Source organism: Brassica napus, chromosome C2, assembly GCF_020379485.1.
Source record: "Brassica napus cultivar Da-Ae chromosome C2, Da-Ae, whole genome shotgun sequence".
In the NCBI taxonomy this organism is placed as follows: Eukaryota; Viridiplantae; Streptophyta; class Magnoliopsida; order Brassicales; family Brassicaceae; genus Brassica; species Brassica napus.
Window position 1 is genome coordinate 57,843,078 of NC_063445.1, and position 22,288 is coordinate 57,865,365.

General features: G+C 39.6%; 4 protein-coding genes and 1 long non-coding RNA gene across 6 annotated transcripts; 2 read left to right on the forward strand and 3 right to left on the reverse strand.

Annotated features, from left to right (window-relative positions):
- Positions 1-2,209: 2,209 nt before the first annotated feature.
- On the reverse strand, positions 2,210-4,569 carry LOC106416077 (protein ANTHESIS POMOTING FACTOR 1). Of its 2 annotated transcripts, none has more exons than XM_013856944.3 (11): positions 4,356-4,569; positions 4,179-4,270; positions 3,990-4,111; positions 3,784-3,884; positions 3,615-3,681; positions 3,415-3,514; positions 3,225-3,338; positions 2,983-3,120; positions 2,806-2,890; positions 2,674-2,723; positions 2,210-2,591 (listed from the first exon to the last, which is right to left on the reverse strand). In XM_013856944.3, the coding sequence occupies exons 1-11, from the start codon at positions 4,360-4,362 to the stop codon at positions 2,442-2,444; spliced, it is 1,026 nt and encodes a 341-aa protein (XP_013712398.1). In that variant the 5' UTR covers positions 4,363-4,569; the 3' UTR covers positions 2,210-2,441. The 2 variants fall into 2 exon arrangements, with proteins under 2 accessions (XP_013712398.1, XP_013712468.1); XM_013857014.3 differs by having other exon boundaries at positions 3,990-4,090; positions 4,356-4,568.
- A 6,985-nt stretch (positions 4,570-11,554) lies between these two features.
- Positions 11,555-13,735, forward strand: LOC106415751. Its single transcript, XM_013856557.3, has one exon. It carries the CDS (start codon positions 11,680-11,682, stop codon positions 13,588-13,590), a length of 1,911 nt encoding a protein of 636 aa, XP_013712011.1. The 5' UTR covers positions 11,555-11,679; the 3' UTR covers positions 13,591-13,735.
- Positions 13,736-15,300: 1,565 nt separating this feature from the next.
- LOC106415924 (ferredoxin--NADP reductase, leaf isozyme 1, chloroplastic) lies at positions 15,301-17,478 on the forward strand. The gene is made up of 9 exons (XM_013856771.3): positions 15,301-15,572; positions 15,663-15,882; positions 15,989-16,122; positions 16,218-16,296; positions 16,379-16,470; positions 16,551-16,628; positions 16,693-16,755; positions 16,829-17,063; positions 17,152-17,478. Exons 1-9 carry the CDS (start codon positions 15,450-15,452, stop codon positions 17,217-17,219), a joined length of 1,092 nt encoding a protein of 363 aa, XP_013712225.1. The 5' UTR covers positions 15,301-15,449; the 3' UTR covers positions 17,220-17,478.
- Positions 17,448-19,524, reverse strand: LOC106415834 (ribosomal RNA small subunit methyltransferase F). The gene is made up of 9 exons (XM_013856669.3): positions 19,296-19,524; positions 19,058-19,202; positions 18,874-18,964; positions 18,606-18,791; positions 18,311-18,531; positions 18,090-18,224; positions 17,958-18,025; positions 17,821-17,882; positions 17,448-17,697 (listed from the first exon to the last, which is right to left on the reverse strand). The coding sequence occupies exons 1-9, from the start codon at positions 19,400-19,402 to the stop codon at positions 17,549-17,551; spliced, it is 1,164 nt and encodes a 387-aa protein (XP_013712123.1). The 5' UTR covers positions 19,403-19,524; the 3' UTR covers positions 17,448-17,548.
- Positions 19,525-19,725: 201 nt separating this feature from the next.
- On the reverse strand, positions 19,726-21,731 carry LOC125581609. The gene is made up of 2 exons (XR_007319218.1): positions 20,071-21,731; positions 19,726-19,956 (listed from the first exon to the last, which is right to left on the reverse strand). It is a non-coding gene; the product is annotated as an uncharacterized LOC125581609 (long non-coding RNA).
- Positions 21,732-22,288: the final 557 nt, after the last annotated feature.

A 22,288-nucleotide genomic window follows, 5' to 3' on the forward strand; every position in this document is an offset into this window, starting at 1 on the left:
GTAAGGTAGTATTACTACTACCTTGAAGATTACCAAGAATTACTAAGTGTAATTAGAATATTAAATATTTTAATTAAAAGTAAATTTCAAAAATAAATTTCAAAAATACAGTGCTTTGATTTTATAAATAATTTTTTTCAAAAAATAGTTTTGATAAAATATATGTATTTATGAATGCATTTAAATCATTTCTAATCTTTGTAAAAATATCAAAGTTACGTTTTTCTTGAAACAAAAGGATATATATACTATTTTATATAAATTTAAAAAATAATATTATATTTGCTCAATATAAATGTGTATTGTGGATTAGTAGCACTAGTAGGATTACATTGGACTACTTTTTTGATTACCTTGTACTAGTATGTATTATGGTTATTTCTAACAGCTCTATATTTTCGGCTTATTATATGCTTAATACAACTTTATATTTTCGGCTAATTATATATTTTAACACATAGTATTATTACTTTGTATTCTAATAGTCCACAAACCTTTTACAAACCTAGAAGATTTAAAAGCAAACATCAGTAATAGCAAATATAATTAACATTAATTTTAATTATTTTCTCTATGGAACTTCTGCTATTACAATGCTAATCTACATCAGCAGACAAACATTTCCCAAACATGATTACAATACTATGAAGAAGTGCACAGAACCCATGAAAAAGTTCCCGTATATCTCTATGCACCATGTGAAATACATCGTTGAAGATGAGACTTGTCACTCGAGACTACTTCAGATATGTGACACTACTTGTCACTCATCAGATTCCATACTGTTTGGGAGCTTTCAAACAGATTCAGTTTTTTTCAGCAGCTTTTAGGAACAAATTAGCGGCCTTTTTTTGTTGGAAAACCAATTCAAGCTTCTCCACAACTTGGTCCAAACAGCCTTTTAGATGGAGGATCCGTCTAAACACTACATATTTGTAAAGCCAAAATGAACTTTTTCAAAAGAACCCAGATCTTAATTCTATACCACCTTATCAAATAGGTAATAGTTATGAAATGTAAAATCCATTCAGCAAATATAGAACGTCAAAGAACAAGTTAACGTTTTTAGTATGCCTACAAAACAGAATAGAATCGAATCAAGATATGTTCAGAAGCACAATCCCACACACGACACACGCAGCGTCTCATCTTCATTGTTATATCCAAATACAACGCCACGATCTCGTTTACCAAGAACATGAATCTATAAAGAAAACCCCCGATTCTGATCTCAATTACAAAATTTTAAATTTGCTCATGAATTTTATGATTTTTGAAATGAATAAGCAAAATAAAGAAGATTTGAACCTTCAAAGCTCGAGATCGTACTAGTGTGGTGAACCGATGCCGAGGGAATTAGCGAGCATAGGATCAAGGAATTGAAGCAGCCGCAGAGTGGAGTGTGTGCGGTCCCTATAGGTTTAAGATTCGTTGTTGTAAAACATGTGTTTGCTGCTCTCCCCATGCATGATTACGGCTATAGTCTTCTCCTCACACCCAAAGAGTACGAGACGAGCAGACGAACCAAAATGGGGTCATCACGTTCTTATCATCTTCCTAAAGTAGTTCAATCAATAATTCCATTCAGAAATTCTTCGATTCAATTCCCGGGATTTTCAAGTTGAGGTCAACTGAACAGAGAGGAGGCGGACGAAAATCGGGAGGTTGAAAGGGTGAGAGAACATCGGAATACAGACTTTCGTTCTCGACAAGCCCACCACCGCCAAGGATGATTTCCTCTCCGCAACTCGGAGGCTCGTCGATCAAGGCCAGCCATCTCAAGCTCTCCAAACGGTACTCTGCATTTTCCTCTTCCATTTTTTTTCTTTACTTTACGAGAGAGAGAAGAGGGACGGGTTAGATCCGATTTGTATTGGATGGGTGGATAAATTAGAAGTTGGGTTTGAGAATATTCTAATTTGTTAAGGGTATTGGAGTCTTTGCACCATCTGGACCCACGTTTTCTATTTAAAAATAAATAAATATTAAATGATATTTTAATAAGGGGAGAAAGAAGAATTTTTTAAGAGTGGGAGGAGCATATGGAGTTAATCTCCGTCTTGTCTTTATGTATTCGAAGAAACTTGCCTCTTGGATCTAAAATATTGGGCTTACTGGACCTTTTCTTCTTCTTTAGCTTTCTTTATGAGTTTGGGCCTTATTAAGATTCTGTCAAATAGCTTGCCAGCCTAGTATTACAACCCCAGAATTTAAATGCAAAGGGGGTTTTCATTTCACAATGGGGGTTGGGGGACAGGATACAATCAAACTTGTAGATTACACAAATAAGATTTAGAAAATACTCGGGGATTTTCTATCTATAGGGTCGCTATATTTAACAAGATAATACAAGAAAAGAGCCAAGCAATAAGTTACAGACATGCTAACCAATAACTCAGAGGGAGCCTAGAGCTTGTGAGAGTCGTCCTAAGTGCCATCTCCTATTTCCGATTGGCATAAGCTGACAATTTAGATAAGTCAGGGATAACAAAAGCAAGCTCGGATGAGCCTGTGACAAACATGGGGCTTCCTGGAGCCCATTTTATTACTGGAGGAGCTTCACTCCCATGACCACCCATCCAACTCTGAACCTACACACATGCACGAATCCTGAATTAAACACCAAATCATATCTGAATGAAGTTTCCAGGGAACGCGCATTTCTAGTCCAACCTGTTTTCCGCTCCTCACACTCCAGGCATGGGTACTACCATCTCCTGAACCTACCCAACAATGAAACTGAGTTAGTTTTTTTTTTTTCATTTTACAAAGAGCAAGTGTGAATGCATCATTGTTAGGGCTAACCTGAAACAACATACATCCCTTCAGGACTGAAGGTTGCATCCAAAGTAGATTCTTCAGCCACTGGTTTCACACTATATGTGGATAGCTGCAATGTAGAAAAAAAAAAGGAAAATAGTCACAGCCCAGATACATTAGTCTATGTTGGTCATGAGAAGATAGGAGAGGTGAAGGGCGTACGAGTGTTCCACGAAAAGAATCAAGCACATGAATATGGCCGCCCATGGTTGTAAGCAGCATGCGCCTTCCATCATTACTAAATTTGACAACGTTTGCCTCAGAAAGATCACCACCAACGGAAAATATTTCAAAAGGCCCCTATCCAAGCAAAACAGAGAAAGGGGATGTATATTATGGTACAGTAGAGTGTTAAAATGAAAAGACAGCAGGACGATGGGTAAGGAATGATTTAAGAAAGAAACCTTATGGTACATACGGGAATCAAACAATCTTATGAAGCCACCAAAGGCAATAGCAAAGACTAAACCTTGATCATCATAAGCTGCAGCAGGCCGTCCTTGGACACGTAAGAGACCCTAACCAAATAAAGGTCAGTGGGTTAAAAAAAGAAGAAGAAGAAGAAGAAGAGAGAGGATAATAATGAACCCGTACCTGGCATTTCTCGACCCTTTGATCCCAAAGCAAAACAGTTCGATCAAGAGAACCGGAGATGAAGGATTCACCAGCAGAACACAAGCTAAGCGAAACAACTCTGTGTGGAACAAAAGAGAAGAAGAAGAAGAAGTTAACCCCTACTAGGCTAGTTCAGTCCAGTTAAAGAAGAAGAATGGAAATATGGAATAAAAGAAAACCTGTCGTGATGTCCTTTGAAGTAGCGCAAATACTTGTTATCGTGCAAAGAGAGAAGGCGCAGAGAGTCTAACAAGACCAGAAGAGGGAGGGAGGGATTGTTAGGCAATCATACATAATAAAAATAATACTGTGGAGGAAGAAAGAATGCTCGCTCGCTCGCTGGCTTACCGTCCCAGCCATTACGGGAAGAGTAGATGACAGTGGTAGGATGTGAAGTGAAGCAAACAAGATCAACCCCATACTTTTTGCTGTTAATCATCTTCAGGCATCTAATCACATATCATAACCAACAAAAAAAAGACTGTTATTATACATACTCATTCAACACCAACCAACCAAAAAAAAAAAATATATATATATATATATCAACTCACGTAGCCGTAGCAACATCGTAGAGACGAATGGAGTCATCGTCGCTTGCCGTCACCATATAACTCGAACTTTTGTTAAAGTCAATCGAGCTGATCCTGCAATTCTGCACAACCACACCAACAACCTTTTCCAAATCAAATCAACAACAACAACGTGGGGGTGGGGCTCCCCCTTTCAGTTTCAGAACTTACATAGTCTCTGAAAACAGCGCCAGGTTCCATACTCCTTACTAATTCTTCACTTATTTCCAACGCTACTCGTTCTTCTCTCTCCGCTTGCCCCCCTGCACACAAATCAAACCCTCCTCAATCAAAAATTATACTCACGTCAAACCGCCCTACCCGATTTTCTCATTGACAGACACTCACCAATCATTGCTCCGCCGGTGATCGCTCAACTCGCCCTAACCACCGATTCTCGATTTGGGGTATTATCTTCACTATGGGCTCTTGGTTGACTAATAAATATGAGGCCCATATAATTTCAACATCCAAGTGGGCCTTCCAAATAACAGGCCTTACCAGACTGAGACCGCCGATCATATTTGACTTAAGACCCTATCCACCGGGTTACAAACTTATTAGAATATAGTTATGAGATAATGCACAACCTTGATAACATATATGAAATTTTTTATCACCAATCGTAGATGAGATTTGCATGATGTTTTCCTTTTGGTGGTACTGTAGGAAAACCTTTCAAACGCAAGAGTCCTACCTGCCTGGAGATTGCTCTTTTTCGCATCATCGTCCACTAATCGAGCCCCTGCGAAGCTAGTTCCATCACACACAACACATTGAAATATATACATGAAGAAGAGTCTGTGTGTCACCAGACGACCAGGTGGAGGAGGCTATGGGATCGTCACGTGGCATTTCCACCAGGTCCTATTTTAATGGGTGGAGGGCGACAAAAGAAAGATAGATTCCAGCTGTAATTTGATTCTCACATATTTCTTTTTTCCAACTCTTCTGTTAATATTAATTATGTTATGAAAGTCATACATTCCAACGCCGAAAATGTTGAAATAATTAAATATGTGGGTCCCACTGTCATTATTTACACAGTAATTTTTCTTCTATAAATACGGAGTTTTCGATCATTTGTAAAAACATGATTACACATCCTTCACTCTTCCATTCTCTCTGATAATAATCTTTCTATCAGTATTAAAAGTTCTACGGGTATAAATTTTTGCCCTTATTTAAATTCCTGCGATACAAATAAATTCTAGTTCCTTTTATAACACGTTATCAGCACGATCACTCTGCGATTCGGTAAAATTTATTTGTATCATTTATACCCTGTTATAATGGTCGGTATACCGCCTCTACTATTATTTATATTATGTTATAATGGCCGGAATACCGCCTATATTATTTACTAATAATTTAATTTATTAATGGTCGGCCGAGCCGCCTTATATTCTGTTTATTATTTATTGGTCGGCCGAGCCGCCTTATATCCTGTTTATTATTTATTGGTCGGCCGAGCCGCCTTATATTCTGTTTATTATTAATTGGTCGGCCGAGCCGCCGTATAATTTATTTATTACTCTGCATTGATCGGCTGAGCCGTCGCATGATTTGTTGTCATAACATAAATATTTCATTGCCATAATTTTTACTTTTATGAAATTTTATAGATTTGATTGACCGTTTAATACGATATTTTCAGACTGATTTTTAGTGCACTCGATTTAACCCCAACGGTCACAAAGAATTTTTTTTCAAAATTTCCCCTTTCTCCAACGGTTATGAACAGTGTTTTTCATCTATAAATACAACTCATCTTCACTCCATTTTCTCATCCAAAACATTTCATCTTCTCTCAAATATATTCAAATCGCTCTCCTCCGATTTTTTATTTCAAGAAAGATGATTCGCGCACTTTTGTTTTTATGTGCCATTTTTATTTGTGTTTCTATTTATGGTTTATCCGTTGGAGAATTTACTCCAAGAGAATTTAGGATGAATATCGGTTTACTTTTCTTTACATCGCTTCTCCTTGTAATTGCTTGCATGATTAATGTAAACGGTTTCTTTTAATATGAATAATATTCTAATAATTTTTATTTATGTTCTTTAGAAATACAAATGGCAAAAATCGAGAAACTTCAGTTTCCGGCATTGGAAGTAACTGGGACAAACTACACGGCATGGGTTACAAACATGGAGCTTCATCTAGATTCCGAGGAAATACTCGGAACAATAAAAGATGGCAATATATCAACCTCTCATGAAAAGGCTAAGGCCGTGATATTTCTGAGAAGGCATCTAGATGAAAATCTTACGCATGATTATGCGAGAACCAAAGATCCCTTAGATCTTTGGAAAGCTCTGAAGGAGAGGTTTGATAACCAAAAGAAAATTACTCTCCCCCATGCACTCGATGAGTGGAAAAATCTACGATTTCAAGATTTTGAAAAAGTGGAAACGTACAATTCCGCTATATTGAGAATAGCGGCGCAATTAGATTATTGCGGTAAGCCTGTCTCGGAAGCAGAAATGCTCGAGAAAACTTACCAAACGTTCCACAAAAATCATTATGTTCTACAAGAACAATATAGAAATTGTGGGTATACGAGGTTCTCTGAACTCGCTGTGGCGCTTATAATAGCGGAGAGAAATAATGAACTCCTCATTAAAAACCACAATGCCCGACCCACGGGAACCAAAGCATTTCCTGAGGTAAATGCAACGGATATAAAAAATCCGGAAAAAGGAAATTATTCCTATCGTGGGCGTGGTCGTGGCCGTGGTCACAATCGTGGTTTTGGTCGTGGTCGTGGTTATCGATTTAACCGCAACCATGAAAGGAGTAACAACCCAAGAGGAAGGGGATCCAACACATGGAATCGATCTGATCGGGTAAAAGGAAAAGAAACCCAAGAAAACCCTACTCATAAAAATGAGAACGTCTGTTACAGATGTGGATCGAAGGGACACTGGTCTCAAGTATGTCGAACTCCTCGGCATCTATGCCAATTGTACCAAGAATCTATTAAAGGCAAGGCAAAGGAAGTAAATCTCAATGAACACCTTGTGGGTACAACATCGACATACCTCGAATCCTCTGACTTTATGGGAGATTTCGACGAGGCCACTCATCAAAATATTTGAAGTGCTTGTACTGATCAAGCTTAATAATGCCTAGTGATGCCATAAAATATTATGTATTTCACTTTCAAAATAATGTTGTATTTCAAAATATCTAATGTATAATTATTGTGTACTTGTTATTGATGCATAATATGTTTACTTATGAAAGTTTATTTTCTTTATTGATATTAACTGTGTGTTACAGAAATGGATAAGAAAGCAAATGGAACAACAACTAAACAAATTGGTAGAGAAGTTTGCATACCAGATAGTGGCACAACGCACACTATACTGAAGGATAAGAGATATTTCTCTACTTTAAAGTCAGTAAAAATGACTATAAACACAATATCAGGTCCTACAGACCTGATCGAAGGAATTGGCAAGGCGAACTTTATGTTGCCTAATGGAACAAAGTTTTCCATAGATAATGCCTTATATTCTCCAAATTCTAAGAGAAATTTGTTGAGTTTCAAAGATATATACCGTCAAGGGTATAACACTCAGTCTGCAACTGAGAATGGAAAGAAGTATTTGTATATAACTTCTGAAAAATCAGGCAAAGGCCTTGTACTGGAAAAATTTCCAGAACTTCCTTCTGGATTGCATCACACTTATATTGATGCTATAGAATCACATCTTGTGATCAAAAGAAATCCAGAAGATGTTACATTATGGCATGATCGCCTTGGTCACCCAGGCACTACAATGATGCGAAAAATCATTGAAAGCTCACATGGTCATTCAATAAAAACCCAAGATATATACCAAAGTAATAAAATGACATGTGATGCGTGTGCTCTTGGGAAATTAATCATAAGACCATCACCAACCAAAGTTGACAAAGAATCACCAAAGTTTTTGGAAAGAATCCAAGGTGATATTTGTGGACCAATACATCCACCGTGTGGACCATTCTACTACTTTATGGTATTAATCGATGCATCGAGTAGATGGTCACATGTTTGTTTGTTATCATCTCGAAATATGGCATTTGCGAGATTTCTAACTCAGATAATCAAATTAAGAGCACAGTTCTCAGATTATCCAATTAAAAGAGTTAGATTAGATAACGCTGGTGAATTCACATCCCAAGCTTTTAATGATTATTGTATGGTATCAGGGATTGAAGTAGAGCATTCTGTTGCTCATGTTCATACACAAAATGGTTTGGCAGAATCATTAATTAAACGGCTGCAACTAATTGCAAGGCCATTGATCATGAGATCAAAACTCCCAACCTCTGTATGGGGACATGCTATTTTGCATGCAGAAGCACTAATTCGGATAAGACCAAGTGCATACCATAGATATTCCCCATTACAGTTAGCATTTGGAAAAGAACCAAATATCTCTCATCTAAAAATCTTTGGTTGTGCGGTTTATATTCCAATAGCACCACCACAACGTACAAAGATGGGACCGCAAAGACGGTTGGGAATATATATTGGCTATGATTCTCCATCAATAATAAGATACCTAGAACCACAAACTGGTGATGTGTTTACGGCACGATTTGCCGATTGTCATTTCAATGAGAAAGAATTCCCAACTCTAGGGGGAGACAATAAACAAGTAGGAAAAGAGATCAAATGGAGTGTACCATCGTTATTACACCTTGATCCTCCTACGAAACAGTCAGAACTAGAAGTTCGACGTATCATGCATTTACAAAATATAGCAAATCAGCTACCTGATGCATTTGCTGATACCAAAATGGTAACTAAATCACATATACCCGCTGCAAATACTCCTGCTCGTATTGAAATACCACAAAATGGTGGAACGGCAGTTGATACACGTGAATCAGGAACACGTTTAAAGCGCGGTAGACCTATTGGTTCAAAGGATAAACTTCCTAGAAAACGTAAGGAATGTGAAAAGCATGATACTCCCAAAATAACAGAAAATATTTTGGACGAAGAAAATTGTGAATCTAACGACAATATAAAGCATCTTGAATCTGAAGGAAATCATGAGATTTCTATCAATTACATCCATAATGGAAAGATATGGAAACGAAATGAGATGGATGATATTGATGACGTTTTCTCATACCTTTTAGCAAAGGAAATAAATGAAGAAAACGAAGATCCAGAACCAAAGTCTGTATATGAATGTCAAAAGAGACATGACTGGATAAAATGGAAAGATGCAATTCAAGTCGAATTAGATTCGCTTAACAAACGAAATGTATTCGGACCTATTGTGCTCACACCCAAAGATGTAAAACCAGTTGGGTACAAATGGGTGTTTGTCCGAAAAAGAAATGAGAAAAACGAGATTACAAGATACAAAGCTCGTCTCGTAGCCCAAGGTTTCTCTCAAAGGCCAGGAATTGATTATGAGGAAACTTATTCTCCTGTTATGGACGCAATCACATTTAGATTCCTGATGAGCCTAGCGGCCAATGAAAATTTAGAAATGCGTCTCATGGATGTCGTTACGGCATATTTATATGGATCATTAGATACTGATATCTATATGAGAATCCCAGATGGATTTAAAATGCCAGAAACGTTAAGTTCCAAACCTAAAGAGTTATGTGCAATAAAATTGCAAAGATCATTATATGGGTTAAAACAATCTGGACGAATGTGGTATAATCGTCTCAGCGAACACTTAACAAAAGAAGGATACACAAATGATCCTATATGTCCTTGTGTTTTCATAAAGAAAACAACATCCGGATTTGTGATAATCGCGGTGTACGTTGATGATCTTAATATTATTGGAACTCAAAACGAAATCCAAAAGGCATCAAACTATCTGAAAGGAGAATTTGAGATGAAAGATCTCGGCCAGACAAAATATTGTCTAGGATTACAAATTGAGCATTCTCAAAAGGGTATATTTGTACACCAGTCTACATATACCAAACGAGTATTGAAACGCTTTAACATGGATAAAGCAACTCCTCTTAGCACCCCGATGGTCGTTAGATCACTTAATGTTGAAAATGATCCGTTTCGACCATCTGAGGAAAATGAAGAAATACTTGGTCCTGAAACTCCATACTTAAGTGCAATTGGAGCTCTTATGTATCTTGCAAATTGTACTCGACCTGACATATCTTTTGCTGTTAATCTTTTAGCGAGATTCAGTTCGTCTCCTACACGAAGACATTGGAATGGAATTAAACATGTCTTTCGTTACCTTCAAGGAACAACTGATTTAGGCTTGTTTTATCCTAAAAGTTCAAAAGGTCAAATGATTGGTTTTGCAGATGCAGGTTATTTGTCAGATCCACACAAAGCTCGATCCCAGACAGGATATGTTTTTACAATTGGAGGCACCGCCATATCTTGGCGTTCTCAGAAGCAGACACTTGTTGCTACTTCTTCAAATCACGCTGAGATCATTGCACTCCATGAAGCAAGTAGAGAATGTGTATGGCTAAGATCAATAAGCCGACACATCTGTTCAAGCAGTGGGATTGACGAAAATACGGAGCCAACTATTCTATATGAAGATAACGCGGCATGTGTTGCTCAAACGAAGGAAGGATATATCAAAAGCGATAGAACCAAACATATACCTCCGAAGTTCTTCTCATACACTCAAGAGCTCGAGAAGAATAAAGAGATTGAAGTAAGATATGTTCGATCATGCGACAATGCAGCCGACCTCTTCACAAAATCACTCCCTACCTCGGTATTCAGAAAACACATCCATAACATTGGGATGCGCCATCAGAAGGATCTATGACTGTTCATTCGAGGGGGAGCTTACGTAGTTGTACTCTTTTTACCTTACTATGGTTTTTCCCATTGGGTTTTCCTGGAAAGGTTTTTAACGAGGCAACAAAGACGTTAAGCGAGAGCGGAGAGTGACACCGGTCCCCAAGGGGGAGTGTTATGAAAGTCATACATTCCAACGCCGAAAATGTTGAAATAATTAAAGATGTGGGTCCCACTGTCACTATTTGCACAGTAATTTTTCTTCTATAAATACGGAGTTTTCGATCATTTGTAAAAACATGATTACACATCCTTCACTCTTCCATTCTCTCTGATAATAATCTTTCTATCAGTATTAAAAGTTCTACGGGTATAAACTTTTGTCCTTATTTAAATTCCTGCGATACAAATAAATTCTAGTTCCTTTTATAACAAATTATTATTATTCACGAATTGTGTGGGAGAAAACCAAACACACAGCATTTTTCTATTGTTTTCCCATATGATCCTCCAGCCAGCAGGATCTGAGTGACTCTACTCTAGAAAATAATGATCTAATATCGGCGAGCGATGGCTGTAGTTGGTTCATTTTTTCAAGGTTGGGTGACTCAATGTAAAAAGTGGACGTGGTCACCTCAACTTTGTTTCCACAGTCCACGAGACCTTGTTTTAGAAAAATCTTATTAGATTGAAGAAAACAAAAGGAAGAAAGGAATTAGAGTGGGTAAAAGTCAGAAAGTCATGCGGAAGGGTATAGTAGTCATTTTGAACTGAATAAAGAGGGGACTTTTACAGTAATCAACCAACAGCCGCGTTTGACATTTCTCTGAAATAAAAGGATTCTTCTCCGATTCATTCCTTGTCCAATCTCGATTGATTCGCTTCAGATCCAATACTGCCATTGATCCGAGATGGCGGATATCGTGAAGCAAATCTTAGCGAAGCCTATCCAACTGTCAGACCAGGTGGTGAAAGCGGCGGATGAGGCAAGTGCGTTCAAGCAGGAGTGCGCGGAAGTCAAGGCGAAGACTGAGAAGCTTGCTGGTCTTCTCCGGCAGGCAGCCCGGGCTAGTTCGGATCTGTACGAGCGTCCGACGCGCCGTATAATCGACGACACGGAGCAGATGCTGGACAAGGCATTCTCCCTTGTGCTCAAGTGCCGAGGGAACGGGATCATGAAGCGCGTCTTCACCATCATCCCCGCCGCCGCCTTCCGCAAGATGTCTGCTCAGTTGGAGAACTCCATCAGTGACGTTTCCTGGCTCCTCCGCGTCTCCGCTCCCGCTGAGGATCGCGGCGACGCTGGTTACCTCGGCCTTCCGCCGATCGCCGCCAACGAGCCCATCCTCTGCCTCATCTGGGAGCAGATTGCTCTTCTCCACACCGGATCACTCGAAGACCGCTCCGATGCTGCCGCTTCCCTCGTTTCTCTTGCCCGTGACAACGATCGCTACACCAAGCTTATCATCGAGGAAGGAGGCGTTGGGCCTCTCCTTAAGCTGCTCAAGGAAGGCAAACCTGAGGGGCAAGAGAACGCTGCTCGTGCTTTAGGCTTGCTCGGTCGAGATCCCGAGAGCGTCGAGCATATGATCCACGGCGGCGCCTGCTCCGTCTTCGGAAAAGTCCTCAAAGAAGGACCCATGAAGGTCCAGGCGGTGGTCGCGTGGGCTACCTCCGAGCTTGTCTCCAATCACCCCAAGTGCCAAGACATGTTCGCTCAGCACAACGCCATTCGCCTTCTCGTAGGTCACTTGGCCTTCGAAACTGTCCAAGAGCACAGCAAGTACGCCATTGCCAACAACAAAGCTACTTCCATTCACCACGCTGTCGTTCTCGCCAAGGAGAGCCCTCATTCCGCCCCCGCAAAGGCTGTCGACGATGATCAGAGCTCTATTCCCCATCCCACGGGGAAGCAAATGCCCAATCAGATGCACAGTGTCGTCGTCAGCACCATGGCCAACCCTCCCAAGAAGTCCACGAGCAACGGTGTGCTCCAGAGTAAAGGTGGCAATCTACAGCCACACCAGAATTCGACTTCCAAGACTCGAGAGCTGGAAGACTCCGCCACCAAGTGTCAGATGAAGGCCATGGCCGCTAGGGCGCTCTGGAAGCTGGCGAAAGGAAACTCCACCATCTGCAAAAGCATCACAGAGTCAAGAGCTCTCCTTTGCTTTGCTGTTCTGATTGACAAGGGCAATGAAGAGGTCAGATACAACTCAGCTATGGCCTTGATGGAGATCACGGCTGTTGCAGAGCAGGATGCGGACCTCAGACGCTCCGCCTTCAAACCTAATTCACCGGCCTGCAAGGCTGTCGTTGATCAGGTGCTCAAAATCATTGAGATTGCCGATTCTGAGCTACTCATCCCATGCATGAGAACCATAGGGAACCTTGCAAGAACATTCAGAGCAACAGAGTCAAGGATGATTGGGCCTTTGGTGAAGCTTCTGGATGAAAGAGAGCCTGAAGTGACAGGGGAAGCAGCGGTTGCCCTCACAAAATTCGCCTGCACTGAGAATTACTTGCACAAAGATCACTCGAGGAGTATTATAGAAGCTGGTGGAGGGAAACATCTGGTTCAGTTGGCCTACTTTGGAGAGAGTGGGGTTCAGATTCCGGCTTTAGAGCTCCTATGTTACATAGCACTTAATGTACCGGACAGTGAGCAGCTGGCAAAGGACGAGGTACTAGCAGTGTTGGAGTGGGCTTCGAAACAGTCTTGGGTGACACAGCTGGAGAGCTTAGAAGCTCTGTTGCAGGAGGCCAAGGGGAGACTGGACCTGTACCAGTCAAAAGGATCAAGGGGTTTCAATTTCAATTGATTCAATTTGTTTCCATTTTGGATGTCTTGTTTCTCGGCTTGTATTTCAATTGCACGCACGCACGCACGTTTCAATTGTGTTTCTCTCGGCTTGTTTAATAGCACTACGTGTAAAGCAAGAAGATTAAAAAATGGAGCTTTTTGTAGCTGGTCTTCTCTTTTGATATTTTCTGTACTTATTCCTCTAATATCTGCAGACGATATTGATGATTGTTTGAGCCTTTTTTGAAGATATGGCATGAATCAATGACTACATGTGAAAGTAGATAAGTCCAGGAGGATCACTATAAATCTGATTTAGTAACTAGTAGACTGTGAGGGGGTATAGCCACTGGTGTCTGAACATGTTTTTTAGATGGGTGGATATAGGAGAAATGATAAGGTGTAATAACTTATCCTTGGCCTCGCCACCTCAAAAAAATAAATCCGCTTTCTCTCCCAACGCGATTCCCGAGACCGATTTGTTTTCACCCATCTCTGACGCCGGCGAGTTCGGGCTCCTCCGGCGTCGGAACTCTTCGCCTCATCCCTGTACTTATGTTGCATTTCTAGTCTTTGGTCCGACGATGACTTCTCTCTGCACTGTCAGTCACTCCATGCTTGTGCTTATCGGTTGGTTTTGTTTCGCCTCCGCCGCCGGACTCACGGATCTATGCCGGTGCCGTCTCCTCTGGGTATTGCTGCTCATCTGTAGTCCTCTACCGGCTTTCTCCGTCGTCCCTAGCTCAGCGTTCAGAAAAGCTCCAAATCTGAGATTCCGTTCTTTCACCGGCTCCCCCGCTGCAGTCACCATCACGAACATACTTGGCAAACTCCATAGGCTATCGCATCTACTTTCAGCACAGTCTATTCTCCATGGTTCTCAGTCACCACTCCACCGTAACCTCTGCTCGCGCAACTCGTACTCGCATTCCAGATCTGAGAGAATGTGCTCCACCACCGCGAAGAGGTCTTTCGGTGTTGACACCACCAAACGCTTCGCCTCTGACACATCTTGCCGTCTCGCAACAGCGGCCCAGCTCCCACGACACATCAATGGATCCGTGTTCAGCCTTGACGACAAGCCTCACCGGACTTCATCTTTTTCCGACGGGAAAACTGATTACGGCGCATGTGGTCTCGCTGCTCACCACAAAACCCTAATCTCTTTTTGGACTTTATCTAAATGGGCTTTCTCTACAAGTGACTGGGCCACAAATGTTCTCAGAAGCTCTGGTCCATTTCTCAAGATCAAGTGTCGAAGGCAGCGACACCATGGTTCCGTCCGACAAATCCCTCCGGCTAAGTTCGTTTCAGTGCCAAATTCACAATCGGAGATGAAAAGAGTTTCAATCACCTCACGATCTCGCTTACCGATCTTTTTGCTACCCGGATCTATTGAGATTCACCTAGTCTCCCGAGGCAACAAAGACGGTTATAGAGCTGTTCTCTTTCGTTTGATGGGTGTGCTAGCCTCACTCGGCTTTCCACCCATCTTCAAACCCCTTTCACTAGGGTATTTCAACGTCTCTTTAGACTATTTAAAGCTCTCTCGAACTGTGGTTTCAAGGATTCAAGTGAAGATTATCCGTGGATCTCTCTACTTCGAGCTAGTCTCTCCTTTTAACACTTCTATCCTCTGTTTTATTGTTCTCATGTTATTGTTGTTCATCTTACCGTCGAGCATACCTCCGGTTAAAATCGTTGTAACGCCTTAGATTTGAATTAATGAAATTTGTGACAAAAAAAAATCCTTGGCCTCGCATTTTCCTTCACACACATCCTATCACAACCTCATCGTATCATAGCTTCCTCTGATATTTTTCTTTGATCTTTTCTGTTTTGCCAGAGTTCTATCCCTTCTTCCATTATTGTTCAAACATGGCTGCTGCTGCTGCTGCTGCTATAGCTGCTGCAGTCTCATTTCCATCATCAAAGTCGTCGTCGTCTCTCCCCACAAAAACATCCTTTGTTTCCCCTCAAAGGATTTTCCTCAACAACAAGGTATCATTTCTTTGCTTTTTAATCACAGCTTGCCATAGAATAGAATGACCAAAAGAGTCTTTAACATTTTTGTTATCTGTATATCTACAGAGCACACGAGAGGCGTGTAGTTATGGGGGAATAGTGAAGGCTCAGGTGACAACAGAGGTGCCAGTGAAAGTAGTCAAGGAGTCAAAGAAACAGGAAGAAGGAATAGTTGTCAACAAATTCAAACCAAAGGACCCTTACACTGGTCGATGCCTCTTGAACACCAGGATCACTGGCGATGATGCTCCCGGTGAAACCTGGCACATCGTCTTCACCACCCAAGGTACGCTTCTCCCCCACCACAAATTCAATAATAGTCAGTCATTAGAATGTTTTTGATTTTTAACTCGAGTTGTTTGGTAAAAAAAAACACAACATGAATGGAATAGGTGAGGTTCCATACAGAGAAGGGCAATCGATAGGAGTGATTCCAGAAGGAATTGACAAGAACGGGAAGCCCCACAAGCTGAGGTTATACTCTATAGCCAGCAGTGCCATTGGTGACTTTGGAGACTCCAAAACCGTGAGAGCTTTTTCCCCCACCCCTCTGACTAGTAAACAATGAAGACTTGACCTTCTCTCTTATTATCCTATCCTTCAATGGTCTTTCTTATGCAGGTTTCTCTCTGTGTCAAGAGATTGGTTTACACAAACGAAAGCGGGGAGCTTGTTAAGGGAGTCTGCTCCAACTTCTTGTGTAAGACCAAGACCAAGAAGAAGAAGAACCTTTAATGGGTTTTGATGAACTCTTCTTAGTGTTTGTTTGTTTGTTTTTACAGGCGACTTGAAGCCGGGTGATGAGGCAAAGATCACTGGACCAGTTGGAAAGGAAATGCTTATGCCTAAAGACCCAAATGCCACCACCATCATGGTATTTTGTCATATATAATATAAATGGATAATCAACATTCCTTGTGATTATTACTCGTTTGTTTTCGGTTTGCTTTATAGCTTGGAACAGGAACTGGAATAGCTCCATTTAGATCATTTTTGTGGAAAATGTTCTTTGAGGAGCACGAGGACTACAAGGTGAGTCCAAGAACAAACTCTCTGACACACCAATCACCATTTGACGTTGTGGCTTTATATGTAGTTCAATGGTTTGGCGTGGCTCTTCTTGGGTGTACCCACAAGCAGCTCACTGCTCTACAAGGAGGTAATCCTAGTCACTACTTAATTTCATTAAAATAGAACTGGTTGACCTGTGTGGATAAATAAATTTATTTCAGGAGTTTGAGAAGATGAAGGAGAAGAATCCGGAAAACTTCAGGCTGGACTTTGCGGTGAGCAGGGAGCAGACTAACGACAAGGGAGAGAAGATGTACATACAGACAAGAATGGCAGAGTATGCACAAGAGCTGTGGGAGTTGCTGAAGAAAGACAACACATTTGTTTACATGTGTGGTCTCAAGGGTATGGAGAAGGGTATCGATGAGATCATGGTCTCACTTGCTGCTAAAGATGGTAAGTAAAGGCACTTTCATATTTTTTTTTGGAAACCAAACAAGTCTCTGCTGCACATGGTTTTAGTTAACTGGGGGGATTTGAACAGGGATCGATTGGCTAGAGTACAAGAAGCAATTGAAGAGGAGTGAGCAGTGGAATGTGGAAGTTTACTAAGCAAGCTTGTGAAGGGGGGTTATTATTATGCAGATAAAGGAGGCTGATGCCATCGGTCAATTCTTCGTTTCCGCATCTTTATCCTTCCTGGGGAGAATATTATAGTGGAATACAATCATGTTCAGTATCACGCTACAACCAACAAATATTATCAACCTCTCTAGTTGAAAAGAGGCGGGACTGGCAAGTTCTACAGGACATAAATCAGCTGCAGTTCATGAATTAGGATTTGGCAAATTAATAAAACTTAATAAGCAAATCCACTTTCTATTCCTCAGACAGTCAAGAACCTAACGACCCTTTTACAAGTGAGATTATAATAGATAACATCATAACACATTCTTCTCTGGTGCCATTTTCTTGATTCTGGCAACAAAGAGGCCGCTGGTTGCTGAGGTGGAAGGGTCGAAACGCACTGTTTTTGGAGTGCGTCCACTTCTACACGGCCAATCCTTGGCCATTTCAATCTCCTGCAGCTCTGCATCATCACTCAGTTTTCTGTTACTTTTGTCTCACTAGTCCTCCATTAAGTAACATATCCAAACAAACTCTGACCTCAAAAAGTTGGATTCATTTGTTCAAAATTAATACATTTACGTACCTGCAGAGAAGCTTTCAGCAAGGAACTCATCCACCACATCTTCGTTTTGGGCATGCGTCAAACTGTTAGTTGGCACAACTTAGATTTTTTTTTCTAAAAAAAAGAGAAACACACACACAGAGCATACTGTAGTCTACCTGCAGGTGCTGTAAACAAGAATGCCACCTTGTTTCAACAATCTGAATCCATTTCTCAGTAGATTTAACTGCAAACAAAGACCCTCTCAGTGATTGCCACAGAGGTGATATAATAAAACAAGCGGTCTTTACCTGAAGAGCAGTCAAGTTTGTATCGGTTCTCTCAGCATCAAGTACACGGCGTTCCAACGTTGTCCAACCCCATTGTTCAAATTTCTGGATATGCTTGATTGAACCATCATGTGTGCACTCTGCGTCTACAAGAACCTTGCAAAAATCACACACTTGAGGTCTTTAGTTTTACGTTGCTTGCTTTTTTTTTTAATGTATCTGCATATGTATCACAAGTTTACCTTGTCATACCCACAATTTGCGTAATCATTTTGGTCAAGGGGTCTAAAAAGATCCTTCTTTTGTAGCCCTATTACTCCAGAGTTATGTCCGTAGAAAACAATTTCCGGGTGAGCATCATGCGGCAAAACAAAGTTATTCCTGGTCTTGGCTACTTGTTTCCTTTCTTTGTAAGGTCTACGAGAAGTCCACTGCTTGAATGTTTCTTCATCACATGACCCACCTGGATGATGAATTCTTTAGCATAGGTTTACGAACATAGAAAAAAATGTAGAAAGTGTTGGTCACTCGCGGTACAAGGTAGGTTTGTGGTGGGTGGAAGTGAGAAAGTAGTTCCATCAGCAAGGAACAGACGACTCCTTTCACCGAGACCATATTTCTGAAGCATTGTTCTGCAGGCAGAGAGGCGATGCCTTGCAACATCGACACCTGTTGCAGTGCCCTTGTCACCCAGTAGGTCTAGCATCATACACAGTTTAGCACCTGAGAGAGAGAGAGAGAGTATTTGTTATGTTTCACACAAAAACCAGTGGAATCAAGAAAAGGGAATGTAAAGAAAGATGACCAGGAGCAGCACAAAGATCCAAGACATGGTCTCCTGGGGAGATACCAAGAGCTGAAACAGCAGCACCCGAAGCTGCGTCTATTCCGTACATCTGAAATAATCCATCCCACAAAGAAGAATAAGATAAGGAATAAAGGCTTGGCTTTGACATAAGAAGAGATGAACTTTGGTTGCTCTCTCTCACCTTGCCTTGCTGATACGCCTTGGACCTCGCTATATGAACATGTGGAGGAATTGAGTAAAATCCAGGTAACCAATTCAGCTGCTCCATCTTGCAGTTAATTTCAGATTCAATCTCTTGGACAACATCCTCGAACCCAGGTTTCAACCTTCCAACGGACACAACCTCTTTGGTTTCAGTTCCAAAAATATAAATCGGGATTCATGACAAAGGAAAGGAGCAAAGAGGTCTCTTTAGTTACCTTACATAGCGTGGAAGTGAATCTCCTTCATTATAGATTGAAGGATCAATGCCATTCGCCTCTAAAAACCTAACGAAACTCTCCGGCAACTCCAGCTGCTTCGACATGAGAAACCGCCGCAGAGTCTGTCGAGAGAGCGCTTGGTCTGGTCGGGACCGAGATAACAGAAAAGAAAAGGACAAGGGCTTTGGTTGGGCCTTATTATATATATATATATATCCACTCAAAGGCCCAATTATGGCTCGAGTCGGTTTGTTTTAATTTGAGTTCATCTCAAGGGTTGATTTAACGAAAACACTGTATTTCCCTGTGCTAAACACAATTTTTTTTTTTATTTGAATAAGAGAATAGCCCCGTTCATTGTTAAAAAAAAAAAAAAAAAAAAATTCTTTTTTATTTGCCCCAAAACAGAAAAAAAAAACACAGTTTCTTCTTTTCTTTTTCTTTATGATAACACAACAACACACTGCAAATTCTAAATACAGAGAAAGAGAGATAGCGAGCTATTATTACATCACAGTTTGCATTATATTAAAAGGAAATTTAAAGAGGGTGCATGCATCTCTTAGTTTGCAGATTGCTGCTGCTCCTTAATGATGGGAAAGTTGTGGTCCACCCAAGCCAGATAGCCACCTCCTACGTTTCTCACTTTCTTGAAACCCTATTTTATTTTTTTTACATTAAAAGCTGGTATGTATGATTGATTCATCATTGCTATCGGAGTGGGTGAGTATTATAATAATTTGCATATAAATCAAATTAGGGGATTACTTACAGCAGAAATAAGTTCAGTTGTTGCATTTAAGGATCTGGCTCCACTCTGACAACCCTGTGCGTATCAAGATCGATTTCAAACTAATGAGAGAGCACATGATGAACATCAAATGTTTGACTTTCCATGTGATTTAAGTACTCTCCCAACTTACCAAGTTTTTTTGAGCTTTCATGGCCCAAAATAACAACTAAAGAAAAAAAAAAACAAGTGATCTTGTATTCTTGTGGTGAGGAAGATAATTAGAGATATTTGTAAGAATATTTTATATTTTATGTGACCTATGTATCTATTGGTTTAATATAAAATTCAAGTTCATATATTGATGTTTTTAGATTCTAATATAAAAGATGATACCGTGATGGATCGGTTTCGATTAAAGAGTTAGAATCCGGGTGTATTGATAACCCTCCTACTTTACCTTATATTCATAAATGTCTTTAATCTCATAATTATATGCATATATGTTATATACATTAAGTAATGGTATATAATATATATCAGTATACGTGTGTTACGGTTATTATAATTGTGAAGAGTTGTGTTGCAACACACAACCCTTTGACTAATATAAAAGGCCTCGTGTGCATTGTCTTTTATGTATGTAAGAAAACGAGTCTCTCTAAACACACAAAAACAACAATACTGATTATCAAAAGGAGAGATTAAGGAAGGTTTGGGATTTCTTGTCCATCAAGGAAATCACCAAAAGGAGAAGGTTAAAGAGGAGAACATCAATTGGTGGGGTTGCATCCAAGCATGGATCAAGGTTAGTGTTTCTACCTTCATTAGAAATGTGTTAGGGTTGAATTAAATCAAATCTAGATCAGTTCTTGGTGTAGATTTCATAATTGAAATCATAAAATTATTTAACATGTGGTATCAGAGCCATCTTAGATTTAATTAATTCACTCACTAGGCATTTGAAAAATGTTAAGAACATTCTCGGTTTAGTTCTCATGTGCTTGTGAACATATACGGTTTCATTCGTTTTAAAGAGTGTTCATGAGATTAGTATAATCCATCGTAATTAAGCATACGGCACTTAAACGTATGGTATTTGTTAAAGTGTGCGTTGATGATCATGCATATGAATATGGCATCGTAAACGAACGTAACGATACGACACACTCAATCAATCTATGAACGATTGTTTTATTATTATAATTACGGAATCTTACGATGCCATAAAGGGCTTTATATGTCAGCCACTAAATTAAACGGGTTGTTGTTGATCAAGTTACGAAATGAACGTAGTCATTCACGTAATGGATTTTGCAATAAATCAATTAAAATCACGATGTTTCATGTGTGCATAATGGTCGTTTGTTTAAAGGTTCGACATGAAACCTGGGTTTTACGGTAACAAACGTAAAGGCACATGCATGAAAGTTTCCTTATGACGGTTATTACCGTAATATTGTGAAGAGTCACTATTACGGTTGTGACTGTAAGACTTTCACCTAATTAGAAAGGAAATATTGGCCCGTTTAATTGATTAATGCATGAGTTGCATGCATGAAAGAGTGCTTTCTGTTATTCATTAACATTTGATAGCATACACATGACTGTTAAGTAATTCTGTCTAGTATGCATAAACAGAAATCATTTATCAAAGTAAATGCATATTTGAATTAATAAAGTTGTTATTTTATTAAATTAAAATAAATAGTTAAAAAAAAAAAAAAAAAAAAAAAAAAAAAAACTTCCGCTGCATTTTAATGATCAAATAATTGTGTTATGAAGTATTAACACAATTTAAGTAGTTTTCCCTTAGATATTATAAGTTTATATGTATATAATATGATAGTCACCAAAGTGACCTTGTTATATGACATATAGATATTAAAAATAATTATAAAGTTTATAATTGATCAAGATCAAGGATGCTAAATGACATAAAAATTTGATTGATCAATTAAATTATTATTTATATTCTAGGAGATCACCCAAAGGTGGATCATTGAATATAATTAATAATAAGAAAATAATTAATCATTTTTCTACTATAGTGAATAATATGTATATCCAAAGATAACATATATTTATTTGACTAGTGTTGATTTGATTAATATTAAAGAATATATAATTAGCATCAATGAAAGTACTTATATTTAAATATTGCCCAAAGGTTATTTAAAATATAAGTGTTAAAAGTTTCTATTAGTCTGAATATATATTAAAGTCTCAAAGCACTAATGGGTAAACATGTATGAATGCC